Source organism: Sorex araneus, chromosome 5, assembly GCF_027595985.1.
Source record: "Sorex araneus isolate mSorAra2 chromosome 5, mSorAra2.pri, whole genome shotgun sequence".
Classification (NCBI taxonomy): domain Eukaryota; kingdom Metazoa; phylum Chordata; class Mammalia; order Eulipotyphla; family Soricidae; genus Sorex; species Sorex araneus.
In genome coordinates, this window is record NC_073306.1 from 95,920,685 (window position 1) to 95,942,508 (window position 21,824).

At 41.6% G+C, this 21,824-nt stretch overlaps 1 protein-coding gene and 1 non-coding gene across 5 annotated transcripts in view; one reads left to right on the plus strand and one right to left on the minus strand.

The window, feature by feature from the left end:
• The window catches only part of LRIG2 (leucine rich repeats and immunoglobulin like domains 2), a 54,886-nt gene that overhangs the window by 18,792 nt on the left and 14,270 nt on the right, over positions 1-21,824 (minus strand). For 2 of the 4 annotated variants that reach the window (XM_055137730.1, XM_055137729.1), the window contains exons 2-11: positions 12,306-12,371; positions 10,181-10,255; positions 9,877-10,011; positions 9,096-9,239; positions 8,846-8,989; positions 8,019-8,162; positions 7,402-7,545; positions 3,953-4,033; positions 3,209-3,280; positions 3,019-3,087 (exon numbers count right to left, since the gene is read on the minus strand). In XM_055137730.1, the coding sequence (XP_054993705.1) occupies positions 3,019-3,087; positions 3,209-3,280; positions 3,953-4,033; positions 7,402-7,545; positions 8,019-8,162; positions 8,846-8,989; positions 9,096-9,239; positions 9,877-10,011; positions 10,181-10,255; positions 12,306-12,371 (1,074 nt within the window). Of the gene's footprint in view, positions 1-3,018; positions 3,088-3,208; positions 3,281-3,952; positions 4,034-7,401; positions 7,546-8,018; positions 8,163-8,845; positions 8,990-9,095; positions 9,240-9,876; positions 10,012-10,180; positions 10,256-12,305; positions 12,372-13,126; positions 13,540-13,568; positions 15,400-21,824 lie in introns of those variants that run through there. The other 2 variants (XM_055137731.1, XM_055137732.1) reach the window with 2 other exon arrangements.
• On the plus strand, positions 15,752-15,858 carry LOC129405217 (U6 spliceosomal RNA). Its single transcript, XR_008630400.1, has one exon. It is a non-coding gene; the product is annotated as a U6 spliceosomal RNA (small nuclear RNA).

The following is a 21,824-nucleotide window of genomic DNA, read 5'->3' on the forward strand; positions in this document are numbered from 1 at the left end:
TAGACGGTCAGCCTCAATTTCTCAAATATGTTAATAGCAAGAAATAAGGGGCTAGAGCAACAGTACAGTGGGGAGGGTGTTTGCCTTGTACACAGCCAACCCAGGTACGGTCCCTGGAATCCCATTTACGGTCCCCCCAGCACCACCAGGAGTAATTCCTGAGTGCAGAGCCAAGGAGTAACCCCTGAGCATTGCCAGGTATGAAAGAAAGAAAGAAAGAAAGAAAGAAAGAAAGAAAGAAAGAAAGAAAGAAAGAAAGAAAGAAAGAAAGGAAGGAAGGAAGGAAGGAAGGAAGGAAGGAAGGAAGGAAGGAAGGAAGGAAGGAAGGAAGGAAGGAAGGAAGGAAGGAAGGAAGGAAGGAGAAAAAGAAAAGAAAGAAAGAAAGGAAGGAAGAAAGAAAGGAAGAAAGAAAGGAAGAAAGAAAGAAAGAAAGAAAGAAAGAAAGAAAGAAAGAAAGAAAGAAAGAAAGAAAGAAAGAAAGAAAGAAAGAAAGAAAGAAAGAAAGAAAGAAAGAGAGAGAGAGAGAGAGAGAGAGGAGGGGAGGGGAGGGGAGGGAAGGGAAGGGAAGGGGAGGGAAGGGAAACCAGGCAAGGGACCTATTTTCAATGAGAAGAGAGGACAGGAATACACCATTATAATAAAACACAGTGCTCCTCCCTCAGGGCCTTTGCACTAGCTCTTCTCAGCTCAGACAGCTTCCAAAGGCCAGTGCCTGGCTTAAATGTTGCTCTCCTCAAGAAAGCCTTCTCTTACCACTGCTACTTCAGCAATCCTACCACTCTCTGTACCTTTGACCTAGTTTTATTTTTCCTCGGAGTATTTAATAACTGATGAGACATTCTGAATCAACTGATTTACTCTCTTCCTTATTAGAAGTTATTTAGGGTGCGAAGAGAACAAAACTTTTGTTGTGTTCATTTCTGTGTTTTTAGTGTCTAAACAGTGTCTTACAGGACCCAGAAGATGGCTCACTGGCTTAAAACATCTGCTACCAATTCGAAGGTCATACATCTTGGGGCTAGAGATAGTCCAGTGTGTAGGGTGTTTGCCTTGCATGCAGACAACCTGGGCTCAACCTCAGCATCCCATATGGTCCCTTGAGCACTTTCTGAGCACAAAGCCAGGAACCCCTGAGTATCGGTGGGTGTGGCCCCCCCAAAAAAATCGATTTTAAAATTTATTTTTTCAAACCCTGGAGCCACCTCATGCACTGAAGTGATGACAGTCCCACATCTGTGATGCTCCTTGAGAAGGGCTTGCCCAGCAGCCCAGAGACTGCCACGATCTGTAACAGACCCCCTCTAGGGAGCTCAGTAAGATCGGTTGGGGGCCGCAGGGAAGCACCTGGGCAAGCACGAGACCCTGAGCTTGGTGGCTAGTCCCTGCAGAGGAGACCCGTACTGCCCCATGGGGCTTCCCCCGCAAGTAGGCCAGGGTGGAGAACAGTATGCTCACAGATGACAATGACCATTTCCGAAACAGTCATTCATTCTGTGTAGATCTCACACAACCCTGAGGGAGGAGCTATTCCCATTCTGTTACAGGAAACCAGGTCTTAGGCTAGACCATCTGCCTGAGTCCCACAGTACATAGGGAACAAGGATGTGAACAAAGTCAATTTAAACTCAACACACTTAAACCAGATCTCAAACTAGTTGTGTCCAAGAGTGAGTTTTTAACTTTCCAATCTGTTGTAGGTTAACAATTTTATAAATTACAAAAGTGTCGCTAAAACATCAAGTAGTTCTCAAAGTTTCTAAATGCCTGACCTGTGAATTTTTACCCCACCTTGTCGTAACTATTCTGGTCCACAGACTTTCATTTGAACAGTATTCTGGTAGGCTTACGGTTCACAGATTCTCATGCAGCTGAATATTCAAATCTAGAATTTCCATTAGGACCAAAGTTCAAGGGCTGGGGAGACTATTCAAGAACAGGTGCATGTTTTACAGGCACAAGAACCCAAGTTCAATTCCCAGCACTGCACGGCCCCTCAACTTCTAGAGGTCGCCAAATATGGCTGGGGCATGGAACTATCTCGGCCAGTGACTGTCGGGCTACAAGCAGAGCCCCCAGAACCGAGAGCACTGCTTGAGAAGTGTCCCCCTCCCTTACAACCCCCTCATTCCTGACCAAATATCAACACTTAGCTAACAACCCCTCTCCCTGAAAACTCTCTAAATAAAAAGTGAGCGGCCTGATGAAACAGCTCGGCAGCTAAGGACCCCTGCCCTGCAAGCACAGGGTTCCAGTTAATCCCTGGTGTCACCTCATTACCTGAGCACCTGAGCCGACAGCACTGCTGGCTATACTCCCTGGCACCACAAGCCATTTCTGGGTGCATTTGGCCAGCAGTCGGTGAGTACCATAACTAAAATGACATGACCTCCCAAGAGGAACCTCACACATGAGTAAATGGTCCATGTACCACAGTGGCCACTACGTGACCCTGGCAAGCCCCCGGAGCACTGTAGACGCTCCCGGCGAGCACAAGCACCTAGCCTGTGCTCAGACACCACATGAAAGTAGCACAGCCCTCAGAAAGCTCAGCCCTGCACGCTTATGAGCCCCAGTGAGAGCAACAACTGAGGAAAGGGGGAAATAAACACCCAAAATAAAGAATGGATGAGAAGATGTACACACTTCTATGCCAACCCTTTCACAGCTTTTCCCAGTTCCAGTAGTCCACCCCACAGAGCTGACACCCTTCTCTGGTCATCACACAGCACCTCCAAGGGTGCCGGGCTGGGCCTAGGTAGGCCAAATTCTACGGCCCAGACAGGCACACAGCACAGGGGCAACACTGCAGGCATCAGCCTCTCAGGCAGAGAGGAAGGCCTGGCCGAGCTCTGGGTGCTCCCTGCACTGGGCTATTTCTAAACCACACCCAGCTTCTAGAGTGCCGAGCATTAACACTTTCTTTTTCCCTGTCTGTGCTGGGTGTTTTGGGAAACATGTGGACCCCATTCATCACAACAAGCAGGGATAATGATCTGACTTGTGACTAGAGTTACTTACAATTCTTTCAAGCGAGTCTGAGAAAAAGCATTTTCTTGGATAGACATTATAGCATTGTTGTTCAAATCTCTGAAATGAAGAGAAACAACAGTACCAGTCACCATTTATAAACACTTTAAGTGGTCATGAAGACCTCTACTAATAGCAAAGATTATTTACATGCTGAGCAAAATGGATGCAAAATACTTACAGATGCTCAAGGGATTCAAGGCCAATGAATGCTTTCTTTGTAACTGACTTAATCTGATTTCCTTGTAAGTTTCTGAAACACAAACAGGTCTTTCTAATAAGTCTCCAGTAAAATTAAACTGAAACATTTACCTATATGAGAGGTAAAAATTAGCTTAATGTGCATTTTTAAGAGCGCCTCAAAACTTTATTATTAATCAATGTAAAACACAGAACAGAGGCTTCTATTAAAATGCTGGCACTCAACAGGGACCTGTCAACCACCACCCTCTGATACACTGCTAGTTTCCATGTGCAAAAACTGTATTCCCTTCCAAGTTTCTCCCTTGAAAAAAATTATCAGGCCTACAAAACTGACAAAAACTTTGGGGAAATTTTTATGGGAGTAGATATATAAATTCTTAGTTAAGAGAACCGGCTCTTGCTAGCTAAATATCCATAAAATATCCATAAATCTCACAAGAATAGATAGATTGCTGATCCAATTCTGGTTTCTCAGTGCACTTCCTTCCCTTAAATATAAATTCTGATTCCAGAAATAACTTAAGTACATCACCACACATTAAAACAAACAAAAAAACTACAAATTAAAAACCAAAGAAAAAATGGTAATAATATTTCACTGTTCAGTGAAAACAGAAGGTTTAGACTTTCCAGCCACTGTCAAATAGACATAATCCAGCCCACTTACAACGGACTCATGAAAATAAACTCTTGTAGATATACAGGTATTATAAATACATACAATTTAGTGAGGCTTGTGAGTCCTGCAAAGGCTTCACTAGCATCTTCTATCGCCCATGAAATTTCATTGTTTCTTAAGTTTCTACAAAAAACGACCAAAAAAGAGAGGTAAGATTAGTCAACATTCCCATTACACCACTGGCAACATCTGGCACAACAATGTCACGATACACATGCTGATCCTGACCCTTGCTTTATCTCTTGGCATTTTTCATTTCTTGTAGTGCCAAGAAGTGAACCTAGGACCTCACACATGCAAGGCTTGCACTGTACCACTGATATATTCCTCATCACTTGGTCCTTATTTTAATAGCCAAATTACTTATGATGAAGACTTAAGTCTTCTTCTTAAGGACAGTGATAAACATGGAAGAACTGAATCTCATAAGCTAGTAAGCAATCTGGCTTGATAAATAAAGCAACTTCCTAGACGTATTCATTTTCCTCTAGTAAATAAATCCTATGTATATTAGCATATTAGAAATTATAGTCAGAGTCCTGTTTAAATGAAAAAAAAGGAGAAGGATTTCAAGATGCAGGAGACAAGGCTTAGAAATCTGATTTCAGACTAGTGGGATTTCTGGGTGACCCAAGCCTTCCCCGGGGCCCTTAAACTTGAAAGGACTGACAAACAGTAACATCAATACAGATTTTGACAGCTCTGCTGTGACTGAACATATCCCCCAGAGATGAGAATGATATACCCAAGCGATCATAGCATCACTTTATTTTCTTTAAAAGGGAAAGTATAGATCTTTTAAAATCCTTTGATCCATTCTCAGAGGAAATGCAACTGCACCACATCATGCTCTGATGGAAAAATATCGGTGGAAGAAATTCAATCATTTCTGCTTCCGTAAGTCATCTCATAAACCTTTACGTGCTATAAAACATGCAAAATCGTGTGATTAACAGACAGGACACAGGAAATCATTCTTCTGGCCCAGTTCTTCTTATGTGAAAGCTCATTTTATTTTACTGGGCAATAAACATTCTAACACTCATTAGCTCAACTCTTCAGATCACTGCCTCGCCTCTACAGCACAGTATACATGGAAGTCACTTACAAGTCCAGGAGGAAGTGTTTCTACTCTGACAAGAGCATCAGGCTAAAGACTCAGAATTTCTCAGATCAGTTCCTAACTCTGTCTTCACTGTCTCTGTGGCATTAGGCAAGCATTTACTTTTGCAATAACTTCCCTGGCTCAAGAATTAAAATCAGCAGTTACTAAAAAACCTATTTGCCATCCTTTGACTTGCCAAAAGGCTGCAGCCGAAATCAATTCTGACCAGGCACTAAGTCCATTTTACCTATGATATTGTAGAAAGTGAGGAGGGGGTCACTTCTGGTTTTCCAAAACAATCTGAAGATTACCTCATTATTACAACAATATTTGAAACCACACCATCACTGCATTTATATAAGCCTTCTCTGAACTGCCAAGCTCAAGTTCTCACTGACCATGAGGCTGCAGGTCCCAGAGCACTTTTCTGAGACCATACCTCAACTCCGACCCGGAGGAGCAGACTGTGTCCTTCTACTGCAAACATTACCAATCTGTAAGTTCTGATATCATTCTTTTTCCTTACTTTGAGAATACTCGCTAAAATTCTTTTTCATCCAATAAAATCATGCTCCATGATTAGGGTAAACATTTCATTTAAAGAACTACAGAATGCCCATTAAAACTGTCTTTGGAGAGGCTGGAGCCATAGCACAGCGGGTAGAGCATTTGCCTTGCATATGGCCAACGCGGGTTTGATTTCCAGCACCCCATATGGTCCCCTGAGCAGCACCAGGAGTGATTCCTGAGTGCAGAGCCAGGAGCAATCCCTGTGCATCGCCAGGTATGACCCAAAAAGCAAGAAAGAGTGATTAAAGCATCTCAAATTAAAAAAAAAAAAACAGAACAAAACTATCTTTGGAACCATCTAATCCTAGGTCCTCCTGTCCCTGAATGCAGAGATGGAGAAAATGTCTCCCTGGAAAGGAGTGTTCCTTCGCCTGAAATAAGTAGGGGGAAAAAGGGGAAATGTTCATAAGCTTTACCATCAAACTTACCGGAACTATGTGATGTTTTGTTTTGGGCACAGCAGTAGTACTTGGTGGTTATTCCTGGCTCTGTGTTTGGGGCAAGATGGAGGGTGTGTGTGGGGGGGAGGGGTGCAGGAGTGTTGCTTTCAGTGGGGCTTAAAAATCACAAGGTGCTGGAACCAAAGTGGAGTGGGCCCCATGCAAAGCAAGTGCCTTAACCCCCTGAACTATCTCTCTAGCTCCCAAACTATGTGATTTTACTCAATTATTAACTTATTTGGTTTTCACACCCAACAGTGCTCAGGACTTACTCCTGACTGTGCTCAAAGATCACCCCGACAGTGCTCAGAACATCATATGGAATGCAGGGACGGAACCCAGGTTGGCCATGTGCAAGGCAAAGTGCTCTATCCACTTGTACTATCTCTGTAATCCCCACAAACTATATGAGTTTAAACAAGTAATTTTAATTTCTTTGACACTCAGCCTCTCAATGCGTGGGGGGGGGAGAGGAAGGTGCAGTAAATAACACAGTATCTAAAACACCAGGCACATGAAACAGTATAATCATGAAGCTTTGTTTTGGGCTTGGGGGGCCACACCCAAGTAGCATTCAAGGGCTCCTCCTGGCATAATGCTTGGAAGTCGCTCCCAGCATTGCCTTAGGAACCATGTAGTGCCAGGTATCAAACCTAAATTATTGGCTAGCAAAACATGCACTTAAACTCCCTATCTGGCTCCAGATACTAAGAACTTTTTCTATTCAAAATTATGTAGCAAATTATTAACAGTCAATATGTCTCCTGAGGTCTCCTGCTGGATCCACTGCCATTCATTATACACCCTCCACAGCCTTCTGGATGAGAGGTGGCTGTTCTGGTACACTGTTCTGGTCAGAGAAACAAGAATGTGTGTGTACGAAGCCAGAGATGTAGGTACAGGGTGCTTGGGGTCAAACCTGAACCTCATACATGCCAGGCATGTACTCCACCAATGAGCCACATCCCCAAAATGTGCACTTTTGAGACTTGCTCTTTAAGCCCATGTTCTCCCTTGAACATGGATTTTGCTGGCTTGTCTGTTATTTTGCTTTTTTCCCTACTCTAGAGAAGCCTCTGTTCTCTCTCAAACATGTACGACTACTCTCTTTCTCTCCCCTCACATCTAAGTTTCAATAAAAGCTTTCTTGCTTCACCCAAAAAAATAAAAATTAAAAAGTGTATATTTAAGAATAACAATTGCATTCAATAAAAGATGTTTTGTTGTTTAACTCAGAATCAACTACTAACTGAAGTGGCTCAAGACATGGGGATAAAAACAAGGACATAAGAAACAAAGTAACAAACATAGGTAAGTTTGCAGGTTCTTATGTTATCTTGTTTTATTGCTTTAAAAAAATAATAAACTATACTTACAATGTCTGAAGATTGGAAAGAAACCTAAACACACCATCAGCGATGTGAGTAATTCTGTTATCCCCTAAATTCAACCTCTCCAGTAAACTCAGACCCACAAAGGCAGATTCATCTAGGCGGGTCAACTGGTTATAAGACAAATCACTAAGAAGAGAGAACAAGAAAAGTGAAAAATTTTTTTAGTTTAACTTCCATATTCTTTGTTTCTTGGGGTTTTGTTTTGCTTTGGGGGCATGATGGGGCTCACATGTTCTGCCGCCTCTCCTGTCAGTGCTTAGGGGACCATGTAGGACCAAAATCCAAGTGATCAAACCCAGGCCTGCTGCGTGCAAACTGAGCACTCAGTGCACTAAGCTAACTCTCAGGCCTCACAGACGAAATTCACATTCTTGTTCTAGCTACATGATACATTCAGAGCATCCAACAAACTTCTAGTGTAGAGATGTTAGAGCTCTTTGTCAGGGATCAAACCAAGGTCTGCCACATGCAAGGGAAGCACCTTAAGCCCTGCACTCTCTCTCAGGCCCCCTACTTAGCACTCTTGACAGGCCATGGGAATGGTTTATTCTTACATGCTCTGCTCTCACAGGTTCAACTGAAATTCCAGCCACACTTACAGTTCTGATAGTCTCTGGCAGAACTCCCACGCATCAGGGCTGATTCTTTCAACAGCATTCTGGCTCACATAGAGTTGCTGTAACATTCGCAAACCATACAGCCACCCCTTGTTCACTTCTGTAAGGTTATTATGCTCTAATTCTCTGAGAATTAGAGAAAAGAGAAAATACGTCTCAAAACAAGGCACTGCAATGAAGCGATTCCAAAAATCCTGATTGTGTCTTGCTCAAAGCAGCATCTATCTTTGCTCAACCCAAGCCAACAAAGTCTGTTCATAAATATTTATATCTGACTTAAAATGTAGTGCTTTAGGGGCCGGAGCGATAGCACAGCGGGTAGGGCGTTTGCCTTGCACGCGGCCGACCCGGGTTCGATCCCCGGCATCCCATATGGTCCCCCAAGCATCGCCAGGAGTAATTCCTGAGTGCAAAGCCAGGAGTAACCCCTGAGCATCACTGGGTGTGACCCAAAAAAAAGCAAAAAAAGAAAAATGTAGTGCTTTAAAGCTATTATGACTGTTCAAAACATGAGATCAAATAAAAATCCAAGAGTTATGCTCTATCACGTCTACATAAATTCTGATACTTCTCATCAGTCCAAACATAAAGGAAATATGAATTTTCTATGTAAAATGTTTTAAAAAGTACAACCAAAATACATTTAATAAAGCTTTGAGTGTTTTCTGTACAATTATTTCACATCAGAAAACAGAAAAAGAACTAATGCTCCTCTGAATTAAATTAGTAATTAAACATAACTGTTGGAACTGAAGTGTCCTCATCACACACTTTCCCTACTGATTTTTACTTTAGTTTCTAGTACTTACAATTCTTCCATGTTGTCCAACCCAAAAAAAGCTCCATCTTTAAGCTGGCTTATTCCATTCCGCTGCATTTTCAAAGATTTTAAGGAGTCGAGCCCTTGGAATGTCAGACCTTCAACAACTTTGATTCTGTTTCTTTTCAGTTCCCTTAACAAAAAGATTTAATGGTCAGTAATGTTTGTTGATTTGCTCCAATAAAATTTTAAAAGACACTGTAAGTAAAACAGAAGATCTTATCAAATTAGTCACTCACAAGAACTGAAGATGAGGTAGCTTGAAGATCTTGGGTGGAATCATGCTAATTCTGTTTCGGTTCAACTTGACCACTAACAAGGAACTTGATAAATTATCAAAGCAACCAGGTTCCAAGATGGTTATCCTATTATTGCTCAAATTTCTAAAAAAAAAAATAAAAGTGAAATATAAAGTCACAAATCATGTAACTGCTCTTCATTCAACTGTATCATGAGGATAGAGCCAAAGAGACAGTGTAGCAGACAGGTCACTTGTCCTGCTCATGGCTGACCTGGGTTGGACCCCTGGCACCCCCAAAAGTAAGCCCTGAGCACCATGCCAGGAGTAAGTCCTGAACACAGAGCTGGGTATAGCACCAAAACAAAACAAAACAATGAGAATACCTACTTCATTTGAATCTAGAAACTAAGTGGAAATGCGTTTTATAAAATATATATAATGTATTTTATATATATGTGCACACATATGTGCATATGCTAATGATCATAATTATTATATAGGGCAAGGTCACTCAAAATCACAATAACAGGGCCAGAGAGATAGAATGGCAGACAGGGTTCTTGCTCTGCACACAGCTAACCCAGGTTCAATCCCTGGAATCCCATATAGTTCCTCAAACTCCTACCAGGAGTGACCCCTCCCTCCCCCAACACAGAGCCAGAAGCCCTGAGCACTTCTGGATATAGGCAAAAGACCAAGGAAACAAAAAAATAACATGGATTACTGAATATAAAGCATGTACTTAAAGTAAATTTGGTTTAAACTCTATTATTACTTACAGGTATTTAAGCTGCAATCGAGGAAATGAAGAAGTCTTGATTTCTGATATTATATTTGTGCTGAGGTCTAAACTCTCAAGAGCAGTATAAAACTGAAATGCCTCTGCATTAATTTCTGGGATTGCATTATGAACTCTACAAAAGAAAGATTATAATGAAGCACAATTCCCAGTGACCCATCTCAGGCCACAATTACATTAAATAATTAGGATCAACAATAAATAAAGGCTACATAAGCCTAGATACAGCACAGAACTATGTAACATTATTATTTAAGTAAATCTTAAAATCATTATTTACTTACAATGAAAGTTGAGTAATATTAAGGGTTGCTTCTCCAAAATGTGGAATTTCTGTCAGCTCATTGTGATTCATTTTTCTAGACAGGAAAACAGATTTGATGGTTCAGTGGGGGAAGTATTAGTCCTGAGTTCTGACTTCTGCCTAATACACATTCTTAAGAGATGTCAATTTAAAAAAAAAAAAAAACCTATGATTTAGAATGAGTTAAACAAAGGTATGAGATGGCTTAATTACAAATGTTTTTCATAGCTTGTATCTTCAATTGTTACCATTAGAAATACTAATAAACATTTTTCACATTTGTTCATTTCAGCTTGGGGGCGACACCTGGCTGTGCACAGCACTTACTCCCGGCTCTACACTCAGGAATCACCCTTGGCAATGCTCAGAAGAAAACAGTCTCAGCCTTGTGCAAGACAAGAACCTTAATTCTTGTACTATCTCTCTGGACCACATTAAATATTTTTAATCCCAACAAGACCCTGTGAAAAGTTTTATTTACAAGAGCTAATACGAGATCTAAGAAGAACAATCCATCCAGATCTTTACACATGTATGTTTATAATTAAGCAAAGTGAATCAACTTATATATATATATATATTATTCAAAGCTAGGGAGGCTTGCTTCAGATCACATATTAAAATTAATCTGTCCATTCAGAGATTAAACCTATGGTAAATTTTACAGCACAGCTCTTTAAAGTAGCACTGTAGCACTGTCATAGCACTGTCGTCCAGTTGTTCATGGATTTGCTTGAGTGAGCACTAGTAACGTCTCCATTGTAAGACTTGTTACTGTTTTTGGCATATCGAATAAGCCATGGGTAGCTTGCCAGGCTCTGCCATGCGGGCGCGATACTCTCAGTAGCTTGCTGGGCTCTCTGAGAAGTACAAAGGAATAGAACCCGGGTCAGCCACGTGTAAGCCTTACCCGCTGTGCTATCGCTCCAGTCCTTACTTTAAAGTAAACTGTCTCTAATGTTTCAGTAAGCAAATTTCACACAACATGTTCAATAACCTGGTTTTCAATCATCAGGAAACTACAATATAAAATCCAGAACAGCAATTGTAAGTAACAGGCCTCCAAGATACCAACCCAAAGTTATAAAGAACAAGCAATGCCATTGCAGCCTCGTCAGGCCGTTCGCTCCTCAGGGCCTGCCCTCCAATAATGAGTCTGCCAATGGTTCCGATATCAAAAGCAGTCAATATGGGACAGGAAAGGAGAGAATGCAGGGAGAATGACAGCACAAAAAAAAAATTACCCAGCTAGCTAGAAATGAAAAAGAGGGAGCAAATTTGAAGACTCTACAGGGTGTTTAACATAATGACAAACAGGCCTAGAATATCTCAATAGCTATACATCTGTACTATCAGTATAAGACATTAAAGAAAAACTTAAGTAGAAAATTGAATTACAGTGATTCATTTCAGGTGATACCATGTTTACACAGCCTGGCTAAAACTTTGGCGAAAACAAACAATGATTCTGAAGTGGGGAGTGATCTAAATTTTGGTCCTAGAAAGTATATTTCTACACAGTTTGCTTAAAACCATTAACCCAATGGGAAAATCCCTTGAATCTGTGATAGGAACAATATGAAAGAGCTAACATAATTTTTTTTTCCAGGGGGAGAGGGGGGGTTGGACCACATCTAGCAGTGCTCAGGGCTTACTCCTGGCTCTGGGTTTGGGGATCATTCCTGACAGTCTCAGTGGACCATACAGGGTGCCAGGGATCAAACCACGGACAGTTACATGCAAGGCAAACACTCCAGCAAGAGATAAGATTTTTAAGCAACTAAAATAACTTTAAACTTTCCTTTCCAGGGGCCGGAGCAATAGCACAGCAGGTAGGGCGTTTGCCTTGCATGTGGCCGACCCGGGTTCGATCCCCGGCATCCCCTATGGTCCCCCAAGCACCGCCAGGAGTAATTCCTGAGTGCAAAGCCAGGAGTAACCCCTGAGCATCACTGGGTGTGACCCAAAAAGCAAAAAAAAAAAAAAAAAACTTTCCTTTCCATTTGTAATCATATTTTTTAAAAATTAAGCATAAAAAATAATGCTCTCATTCATACTTCATTCACTTTTAGAAATATAAATTTAAGTAAATAAAAAGAACTTACACTTCTTGTAATGTCTGAGATTCCAAGCTGATGTTCCAAGTAGACAACCGGTTATAACTCAAATCCCTAAGGGAGAACAAAATACCAATCTAAGCGCAGTGTTGGGAAACAGACTTAAAAAAGGAAGAAAAAAAAAAAACCACTAACCTAAAAAAGGAATGCCGTAAACCCTTATCAAATACGATTTCCGGTACAGACCAAAAAAAGTTTTTAAAAGATGAGTAAACACTATTTACAGAAGACATGAGACTACACTTAGAAAATCCTAAAAACTCTACAAAAAAAGCTCCTAGAAACAATAGATTTGTATAACAGAGTGCCAAGTTACAAAACCAATACCCAAAAGTTCATGGTTTTTCTATATGCAAATAATAAAAGAGAAAAAGAGATAGAGTTAAAATTCTCGTTCACAATTGTGCCTCAAAAATTAAGTACCTCAGGGGGAAAAAAAATTAAGCAATCAGCTTAATTAAAGAGGTAAAGGACTTGGACAAAGAAAACTACAAAATGCTACTTCAAGAAATAAAAAAGGACACAAAGAAATAAAGGCACATCCCCTGCTCATGGATTGGGAGAGTTAACATGGTCAAAATAGCAATACTCCCCCAAAGCGTTATACAGATTCAATGCAGTCCCTATAAGCATACAATTTTCAAAGACATAGATCATTCCTGAAATTCATATAGAACAATAACCCCCCACAAATAGCTAAAGCAATCCTTGGGGAAAAGATGGGTGGTATAACCTTCCCCAACTTCAAACTTTACAATGAAGGAAAGCAGTATTAATTAAAACAGCATGGTATTGGGAAAAAGACAGACCTGCAGACCAATGGAATAGAGTTGAATATGCTGGCACATACTCTCAAATATGTGATCACTTAATCTTTGATAATGGAGCAAGAAATACGAAGTGGAGGAAGGAAAGCCTCTTCAACAAGTGGAGCTGGGAAAACTGGACAGTTACATGCAAAACAACAAAAAAATTAACTCAGATCTCTAACACCAGGCACAAATGTCAGATCAAAATGGTTAAGGACTTCAATATCAGACCTGAATCCATTAAGGTACATGGAAGAAAATGCAGGCAGAACTTTCCATGACACTGAAACTAATGGCATCTTCAAAGATGCAATACCACTGACCAAGTGGAAGCAATGATAAATGTAACGACATTAAATTAAGAAGTTTCTCCACCTCAAAAGAGCAACAAACATACAATGACAGCCCACAGAATGGGAAATATTATTTACTTAATACCCACCTGACAAGGGGTTAATATCCAAGATATATAAGGCACTGGCAAAACATCACTAGAAAATAAAAAATCCAACCCCATCAAAAAATGGGAAGAAATGAACAAAAACCTCCTCAAAGAAGAAATACAAATGGAGAAAAGGCACACAAAAAAAATGCTCTGTCACTAATCATAAGGGAGATGCAAATCAAAACAACAATGAGGTATCATCTTATATCATAGAGACTGGCACACACCCAAAAGAACAAGAACAACCATCGCTGGCACAGATGTGGGGAGAAAGGAACTCTCATTCATTAGTGATAGGAATGCCGACTTGTCCAGTCTTTTTGGAAAACAATATGGTTGCTCCTCAGAAAAATTAGAAATTAAGCTTCCATATGATCCAGCAATAGCACTTCTAGAAATATACTCTAGGAGCTCAAAAACACACAGCAGAAATGCCATCTGCACCTCCATATGCATTGCAGCACTATTCACAATAGCCAGAATCTAGAAACAATCTGAATGCCTGAAAACAGATGACTAGGTAGAGAAACTAAGGTAGATCTACACAATGGAATACTAAGCAGTCACCAGGTAAAACGAAGTCATGAAATTTGCTTATAAATGGATGGATATGGAGAATGAAATGAATCATGCCGAATTAAATGAAACAAAAAGGAAAGACAGAATGATTGCACTCATCTGGGGGAGATAGATGACAGACAGACAGACAGACAGATAATTTTTTAAGTAATATGAGACTAACAGCCATGGTCAATTAAACAAGATCCTAGAGGACAGGTCCACAGATGGTAGCTTGACACAAGGCGGGGTGGGGGGCTGAGAAAGGCAATTAGGATAGAGAAGGGACCACTATGACAATGACAGTTGGAAATGATCACTGTGGACAAGAACTGAGTGCTGAAAGCAGATAAAGGGATATGCATAATAACCTATCAGTACCTGTACTGCAAACCATACAGCCCTGAAGGAAGGAGGGAGGGAGGAAGGGAGAGAGAATGGGAGGAAGGAATGGGAGGGGGAAGGGAGAGGAAAGAGAAAGAGGGGAGGAAGTGCCTGCCATTGAGGTAGGGTGGGGCAGTGTGGGGATGGGGTGGTAATGGGAGGGAAACTAGGGACACTGGTGGTGGAAAATGCACACTGGTGAAGGAATGGGTACTCAAAGATTCTATGACTAAAACCCAATCATAAATATCTTTGTAACTGTATATCTCACAGTGATTCAATTTTTTAAAATTTTAAAGGTAAGTAAATATTTTGTTAATTTCAAAATAGCTATTTTACTGTTCCATTTGAGACTTCTTTCAATGCATACACATTCACCGGGCTCAATCAGCAAAGTACAAACCATCAATCAGCAAAGTTCCAACCATCTCCCAACAGTGTCCATTTAGTCAATTTCTCCCTCCAATAAACAACAAAGAAAATGAAACCACCCCCCACGTAGTTGTATAAATATACAGTAAATTTTTAACATTTCTCATTCCATAGCAGAATTATAAAGAGTCTCTTTAATCCATTCAGTGATACATTCCATATGTATCACTTATTTCAAAATAAGTACTTTTAAATAAACCCAACATACACTATATTACACTATGAATGTGAATTTGAATTTGCAATTTATAATTTCAAAAATCAAGACTGTGAGAATCATTATTAGAACTTGACAGCAACCTGGCTTCAGGGAAGGAAATATGCCTCAGTTGATGATGATGGTGGGGTGGGGCTTAATTCTTTTGCATGGACACAATTCTTTGCATTTTTATGTTTTAACTTCCTATGTCTCATACAACTTAATGAAACTACTTTTTTTTTTTTTTGGGGGGGGGCCATACCTAGTGATGCTAAAGGCTTACTCCTGGCTCCGCACTCAGGAATCACTCCTGGTGGGACTCAGGAGATCAAAGGGGGTACCCAGGATTAACCCCCTGTCAGTGACATGTGAGGCAAGCACCCAACCTGCTGTACGACCTGCTGTCTCTAGCCCCTGCAGCAAATACTTCTATAGTTTTCTCTTTTCTAGCACAGAAACAGGCCAAGATGAATTATTTGCCAATCCAAAACTACACAAGTAATGAGGAAGCCATGAATTTGAAATTCCATCTCACTTCTAGCAAGGAGTTTAATGTCTACAGTAGGGATTTCACTGAAATTAGTCAGGAGTCAAAATATCTAAATAAGTGCTCGCTTCGGCAGCACATATACTAAAATTGGAACGATACAGAGAAGATTAGCATGGCCCCTGCGCAAGGATGACATGCAAATTCGTGAAGCGTTCCATATTTTAAAAAATATATATATATCTAAATAAGCTAAAAACATTCACTTTGATGCTTTCTGGCATCTTTACAAGGGTGAGGTGGAATCTAGCCCACACGAGCTGCCTGGACAAAAGATATATTATAAATTATAAAATGGCCAGCAATAGGGAGGGACACACCACCACAGTCAATGACTTCATTTTGCTGAACCACAATGGGCAGTGACAGGTGCATGAGGACTTCCGAGATATCTCAAGCACAACTGAACAATATATTCTCAGCTGGATTCTCTGTTCATCTGTAAAACCTCACCACTTTAATGTGCCTTATATAACTATATATATATATATGTTACATATATATATATAAAACTTACATAACTAAAATGAGGGTAATTTTCCCCAACAACTGTATAATTATATTTTTCTCTTGGATGGCCACATGGTGGTGCACAGGTGCCGTGAAGTACCAGGGATCAAACCCCAGCTTTCCACATGTAAAAAGCATGTAAAAAAGCACACACTCCAGGGGTCAGAGTGATAGTACAGCGGGTAGGGTGTTTGCCTTGCACGCGGCCAACCTGAGCTCTGATTCCCGGCATCCCGTATGGTTCCAAAGCCCTGCCAGGAGTAATTCCTGAGTGCTGAGCCAGGAGTAACCCCTGAGCACCACTCAGTGTGACCTAAAAGAGAAAAAAAAAAGTAGCACACTCCAATCCTTTTATCTATCTCCCAGGTGCTCCTCAATAGTATAAAAGCCAAGATAACCAAGTACCCAGAGTATTCATGATGAAGGGCCATGCTGGGAAATGAGATGAGAGCATAAATTCACTCCATATCAAAATCTTATATTCAGTGGCCAGAGCAACAATACAGTGGGAACAGCGCTTGCCTTGCATGCAGACAAGCCAGGTTCAAACCCTGACACTCATATGGCTGCTCATACATTTGCTCAAGCGGGCACCAGTAACATCTCCATTGTGAAACTTGTTACTGTTTTTGGCATATCGAATATGCCACGGGGAGCTTGCCAGGCTCTGCCATGCAGGCGAGATACTCTCGGTAGCTTGCCGGGCTCTCCAAGAGGGGTAGAGGAATCAAATCCAGGTCATCCTCATGCAAGGCAAACGCCTTACCAGCTGTTATATTGCACAACTGGGTATGGTCCAAAAAACAAATCAAAAAAGTTCACTAAACATCTTAAATTCGTATATTTTCTTCCAATTCAACTTGCTACTTGAGAGCAAACAATTTCATACAAATGAAAGGAGTATATTCAGTGGTGCTTCATCTCCAGGAGAAACGTATCTGTGCTAACTGAACTGAGCTATTCACCATCTGCCCCAACCAGCATACTAGTAAACAGAGAACTGCACAGCAAGGTAGCATGGTATGAGTTAATTCTCATTCTACGCTTGCTGAAATTTAAACACCGCCCCCCCCCCCCCAACCTAGCTTTACAGATTAAGGGCTTTTATTTCCATCGTAACGAAGCTCATCATGCCTAAGACCTTATTCTTCTGGCAGCAAAACTCAACTGTACTTATCCCTAGAGTTCACTCATAAACTGTAAATGAAGACCAGATAATCACTCTCAAAGAAAACCATTATTAGGGGCTGGAGTGATAGCACAGCGGGTAGGGTGTTTGCCTTGCACGCAGTTGACCCAGGTTCGATTCCCAGCATCCCATATGGTCCCCCAAGCACTGCCAGGAGTAATTCCTGAGTGCATGAACCAGGAATAAACCCTGTGCACTGCCAGGTGTGACCCAAAACGCAAAAAATAAACAAAATAATTTTATTCTCTGGCTTCTCTTCAGATCGCATAAATCTTTCGCCTTTTACTAAAAAAAAAAAAAAAAAAAAACCATTATTAAAGAAATCAAATAAAACTTAATTTATACCTGGTATAAACCACTTTGTATTTGATACCAGTGAAAACTGTACAGTGTCTCTACTAAGATGGAGCCGCTTTTTTTTTTTAAGAATTTGTCTATCTTTGAAGAACTTCTAGGCTTTTCAATGGAACCCAAGAAATTCTTGAAAGACTTTGAATCCACTCAAGGATAAGGCTGTCTTCAAGCTTTATACTTTGAAAGAGCCTCCCAGACCAGAATTGCAAATATAAACCTTCCAGACCCTTCTGTAATAAATCCACATTGAATGGAATTTTAAAAAGTGAAAACGGGCTGGAGCGATAGCACAGCGGGTAGGGCATTTGCCTTACACGCAGCCGACCCGGGTTAGATTCCCAGCATCCCATATGGTCCCCTGAGCACCTCCAGGGGTAGTTCCTGAGTGCAGAACCAGGAGTAACCCCTGTGCATTGCCGGGTGTGACCTAAAAAGAAAAAAAAAAGCGAAGACATCAGAGTAAGCAGAAACACATTCTCAAAGATGTGCCACCATAGAATACAACCATGGCAGTCTAGTCATTTGTCAAAATACCAGGTGTATGGAAAAAGAACCACCATTCACTGTGTCAACAGAGAAAGCACCTGACAAGATTCAACATCCACTTCTGATACAAAACATTCTTAGTAAAAAAATATGGAAAGAACATATCTCAACCCACTAAAGGCCATAAAATCTAAGCCCTTTGACAAGCACACGTGAGACTCTCAGCAACCTTTCCCCCAAACACCCAGTAACACTGCAGCCAGATGGGCACCACACCTAGAATGGGAGCACCTCAGTCAGATGTGACAAAGGCAAGGGGAGAGAAAAACCAAACATAATAAAAGCCATATGAGACAAACCCACAGGAACATAATGGGGGAAAAAAATGAAGCCTACTTCTTCTTTTTTTTTTTTTGTAGGGAGGCAGCAGAGCCATAACCAAGTGGTGTTTGGGAGCAACTCGTGGCTCTGTGCTCAGATGTTATTCCTGACCATTCTCCGGGGACCATGTGTGTGTGTTCACAAAAGAAGACAGGGCCATCAGGGCTCTATCTCTCCCGCTGCCCGCGTACAGTAGTCTCACGCCTCTTCCCTCACCCCGGGGAGGCTGATGGAGATGGGCAGGCGAAGGAAGGAATGAGTGCCAGGCTGGTCAGTATCAGTTGCAGTTTATTCCAATCTCCGTTTTTCTCTCTCTCTCTCTCTCTCTCTCTCTCTCTCTCTCGTGTTCCCCCTACTTCTGTCTCTTCTCCCACTTCTGTCTCTTCCCCGTTCTTCTCTCGTGTCCTCTCGTGTGTCTCCTTCTCTGTCTCTTCTGTCTTCTTCCTCTCTCCCCTCAGTGCCCCACAGTCTTAGTTTATATAGCAAATTACATAGGGTGATGACACAAAGGTGGGTTGAACATTAACAAATTGACAGAGAGGTAAGACCATTTCTTGAGGAGATTTACTAAGAGATCCATTCAAGGGTGGGATCCAAACAAGGGTGTGTTGCTTTCTCTTTTCCTCAGCTAGCAATCCACTTACATAGTTGTAGTAAATCTACTTCTAATATTTCTAGCAATGTAATTCTGAATGAGCACAGTAAGAGATATAAAGTTTGGTTCTTCCTGAGGACATCTCAGTATACATTCCAGACCACAGTCCCCAGGCCAAGTTAATCTTCCTAACCCCAGCAGGATCCTAGTCTCGTTGTTACCTTTGGATCATGACAGCATTGTTGATGATCATGCCCAACTTATAGTTGAGTATTGCGGTGCTTTGGCCTGACCCATTTCAATGCCAGGGTAGCTCACAGCTTGACCTGGGTACATTCCGTCCCTCGTCAGGACCCTGCTTTTGTGGTGCTAGGAACTAAGGGCAACTGAGATGAGAAAGCAGATGCCCAGGAGTAAATATTATTTGGAGTCAATCAACTCCCAAGTTACAAAGCATAATATTAACTGTATTCCTGTGTCCATACAGAAAGGACATTGCTTTAAGGTAAGCTATGCAAAAGACACTAACTTACAATACAAATTCAGAGTCCTTAGAAGGATCTCATCTTACAAGATAACAGAATCTGATTAGGAAAAGGTGATTAACTGGTTGGGAAAGAGGGTGCAGAAGAGTTTACAGATAAACAAGGGAATGGGAGTGTCTCCAGAGGACTTAAACCTAAACTCCTTGTGGCAAGGGAGAAAGGACAAACCAATGTTATCCTACACATGTGATATGGGGAATGAACCTGGAGCTCCCATATACAAAGCATATGCCCCAGCCCATTAAGCTCTTCCCAGCCCCATAACTAAAAGCTTTTCTTCTAAAGTATAAAATAAAATAAAACACAAGAGACTCATTGCTATTATGATTATTTTCTTTTTTTTTAAGCCACATCCAGCTGTGCTCAGGGCTTACTACTCCTGACAGGGTTCATGACTGGACCCATAACAGCCTTACCTGCTGTACTGTATCTCTAAGCCCAATTATTAAAAATAGTATGACACAGATAAAAGCAGTGGAGTATTGTTAAATGCAGAGCTGGCCCTGTTAAAAGAAGAGGGCAGGGAAAGTGAGACCCAGAGGGAGAGGGCAGGGACCTGGCAGCTGCCCTGAAGAGTGTGACCACACTGAAATCTTCATGACACAAGCACCCGGCCCAGTGCAGGAGCTTCCACTCTCTGACCCAGCGGCTCTGAGATCCAGGGCACCAAGCAGCAGGAGGAGGGGGATACCACAGCCGCAGCGTGCAATGTCAGCAAACTCATGTGAAGCACACGCATGACACATGTGCCAACAGTGTTAGCCCTGGTGATCCCACACAAGCATCCAACCAAAGGACTGCACTCGGAGCAGTGCAACCTGAGATGTGACCTGTGGTGAGTGCAGGCAAGACAGGCAAACCGCCATGGTTACCTATCTCAGCTTAGCAACCACGGATAAACAGTAGCAGCCGCAACTGGGAGGAATGGAGCAATACTAGAGCACTCAACTTGCACATGTGAGGGCCTGGATTTGATCCTGGGCACAAGCTAAAATAAATCAACAAGGTAAAGGAATGAATAAAGAAACAAATCCCTTAAAGATGGGGCTGGAGAAATGGTATAGGGGTTAGGTCCAGCACTGCATTTGGTCCCCAGAGCACAGCCAGGAATCTTCCCTGAGCAGCGCCACCTTGTGTGGCCAACCCCCCAGCCCCCACAAAAAGAAAGGGAAAGGTATCTGGTGCTTAAGGACTGGAAGAATTAACAAAATATACATTCAACACAAAGCAGGAATTTCAGTGCAATGGCTATCAAAGGACTTAAGCCATAGCACAGTGGGTAGGGCGTTTGCCTTGCACGCTATCGACCGGGGTTTGATTCCTCTGTCCCTCTCAGAGAGCTCGGCAAGCTACTGAGTATCCCACCCGCACGGCAAAGTCTGGCATTCAATATGTCAAAAACAGTAAAAACAAGTATCACAATGGAGACATTACTAGTGCCCGCTCGAGCAAATTGATGAACAAAAGGAGGATAGTGCTACAGTGCAGTACTGGGATAACCAAAGATTCTGAATAGCAAGAGTAATTCTGAGAAACAGTATAGAGATTTCCAACATAACACAGATCAACCACATGCCCAGTAATTGCATCATTAGAGCTATGAAATATAAAACATGAAAACAATAGTCTGAAAAGGTACACATTCTTTTTTTTTTTCCTTTTTGGGTCACACCCAGAGATGCACAGGGGTTACTCCTGGCTCATACACTCAGGAATTACTCCTCAGAGTGCTCAGAGAACCATATGAAATGCTGAGAATCGAACCCAGGTCAACTGCGTGCAAGGCAACCGCCCTACCCGCGATGCTATCGCTCCAGCCCTGGTATATGCATTCTTTTTTTATTTTTCTTTTTGTGTCATACCTGGTGATACACAGGAGTTACTCCTGGCTCTGTACTCAGGAACTACTCCTGGTGGTGCTCAGGGGACCATATGGGATGCTGGGAATCGAACCCAGGTTGGCCGCGTGCAAGGCAAACACCCTACCCAATGTACTATCACTCCAGCCCCCAATATATGCATTCTTAAGTTCACTAAAACTCTACTTCTAATACCCAAGATCTGGAAACAACC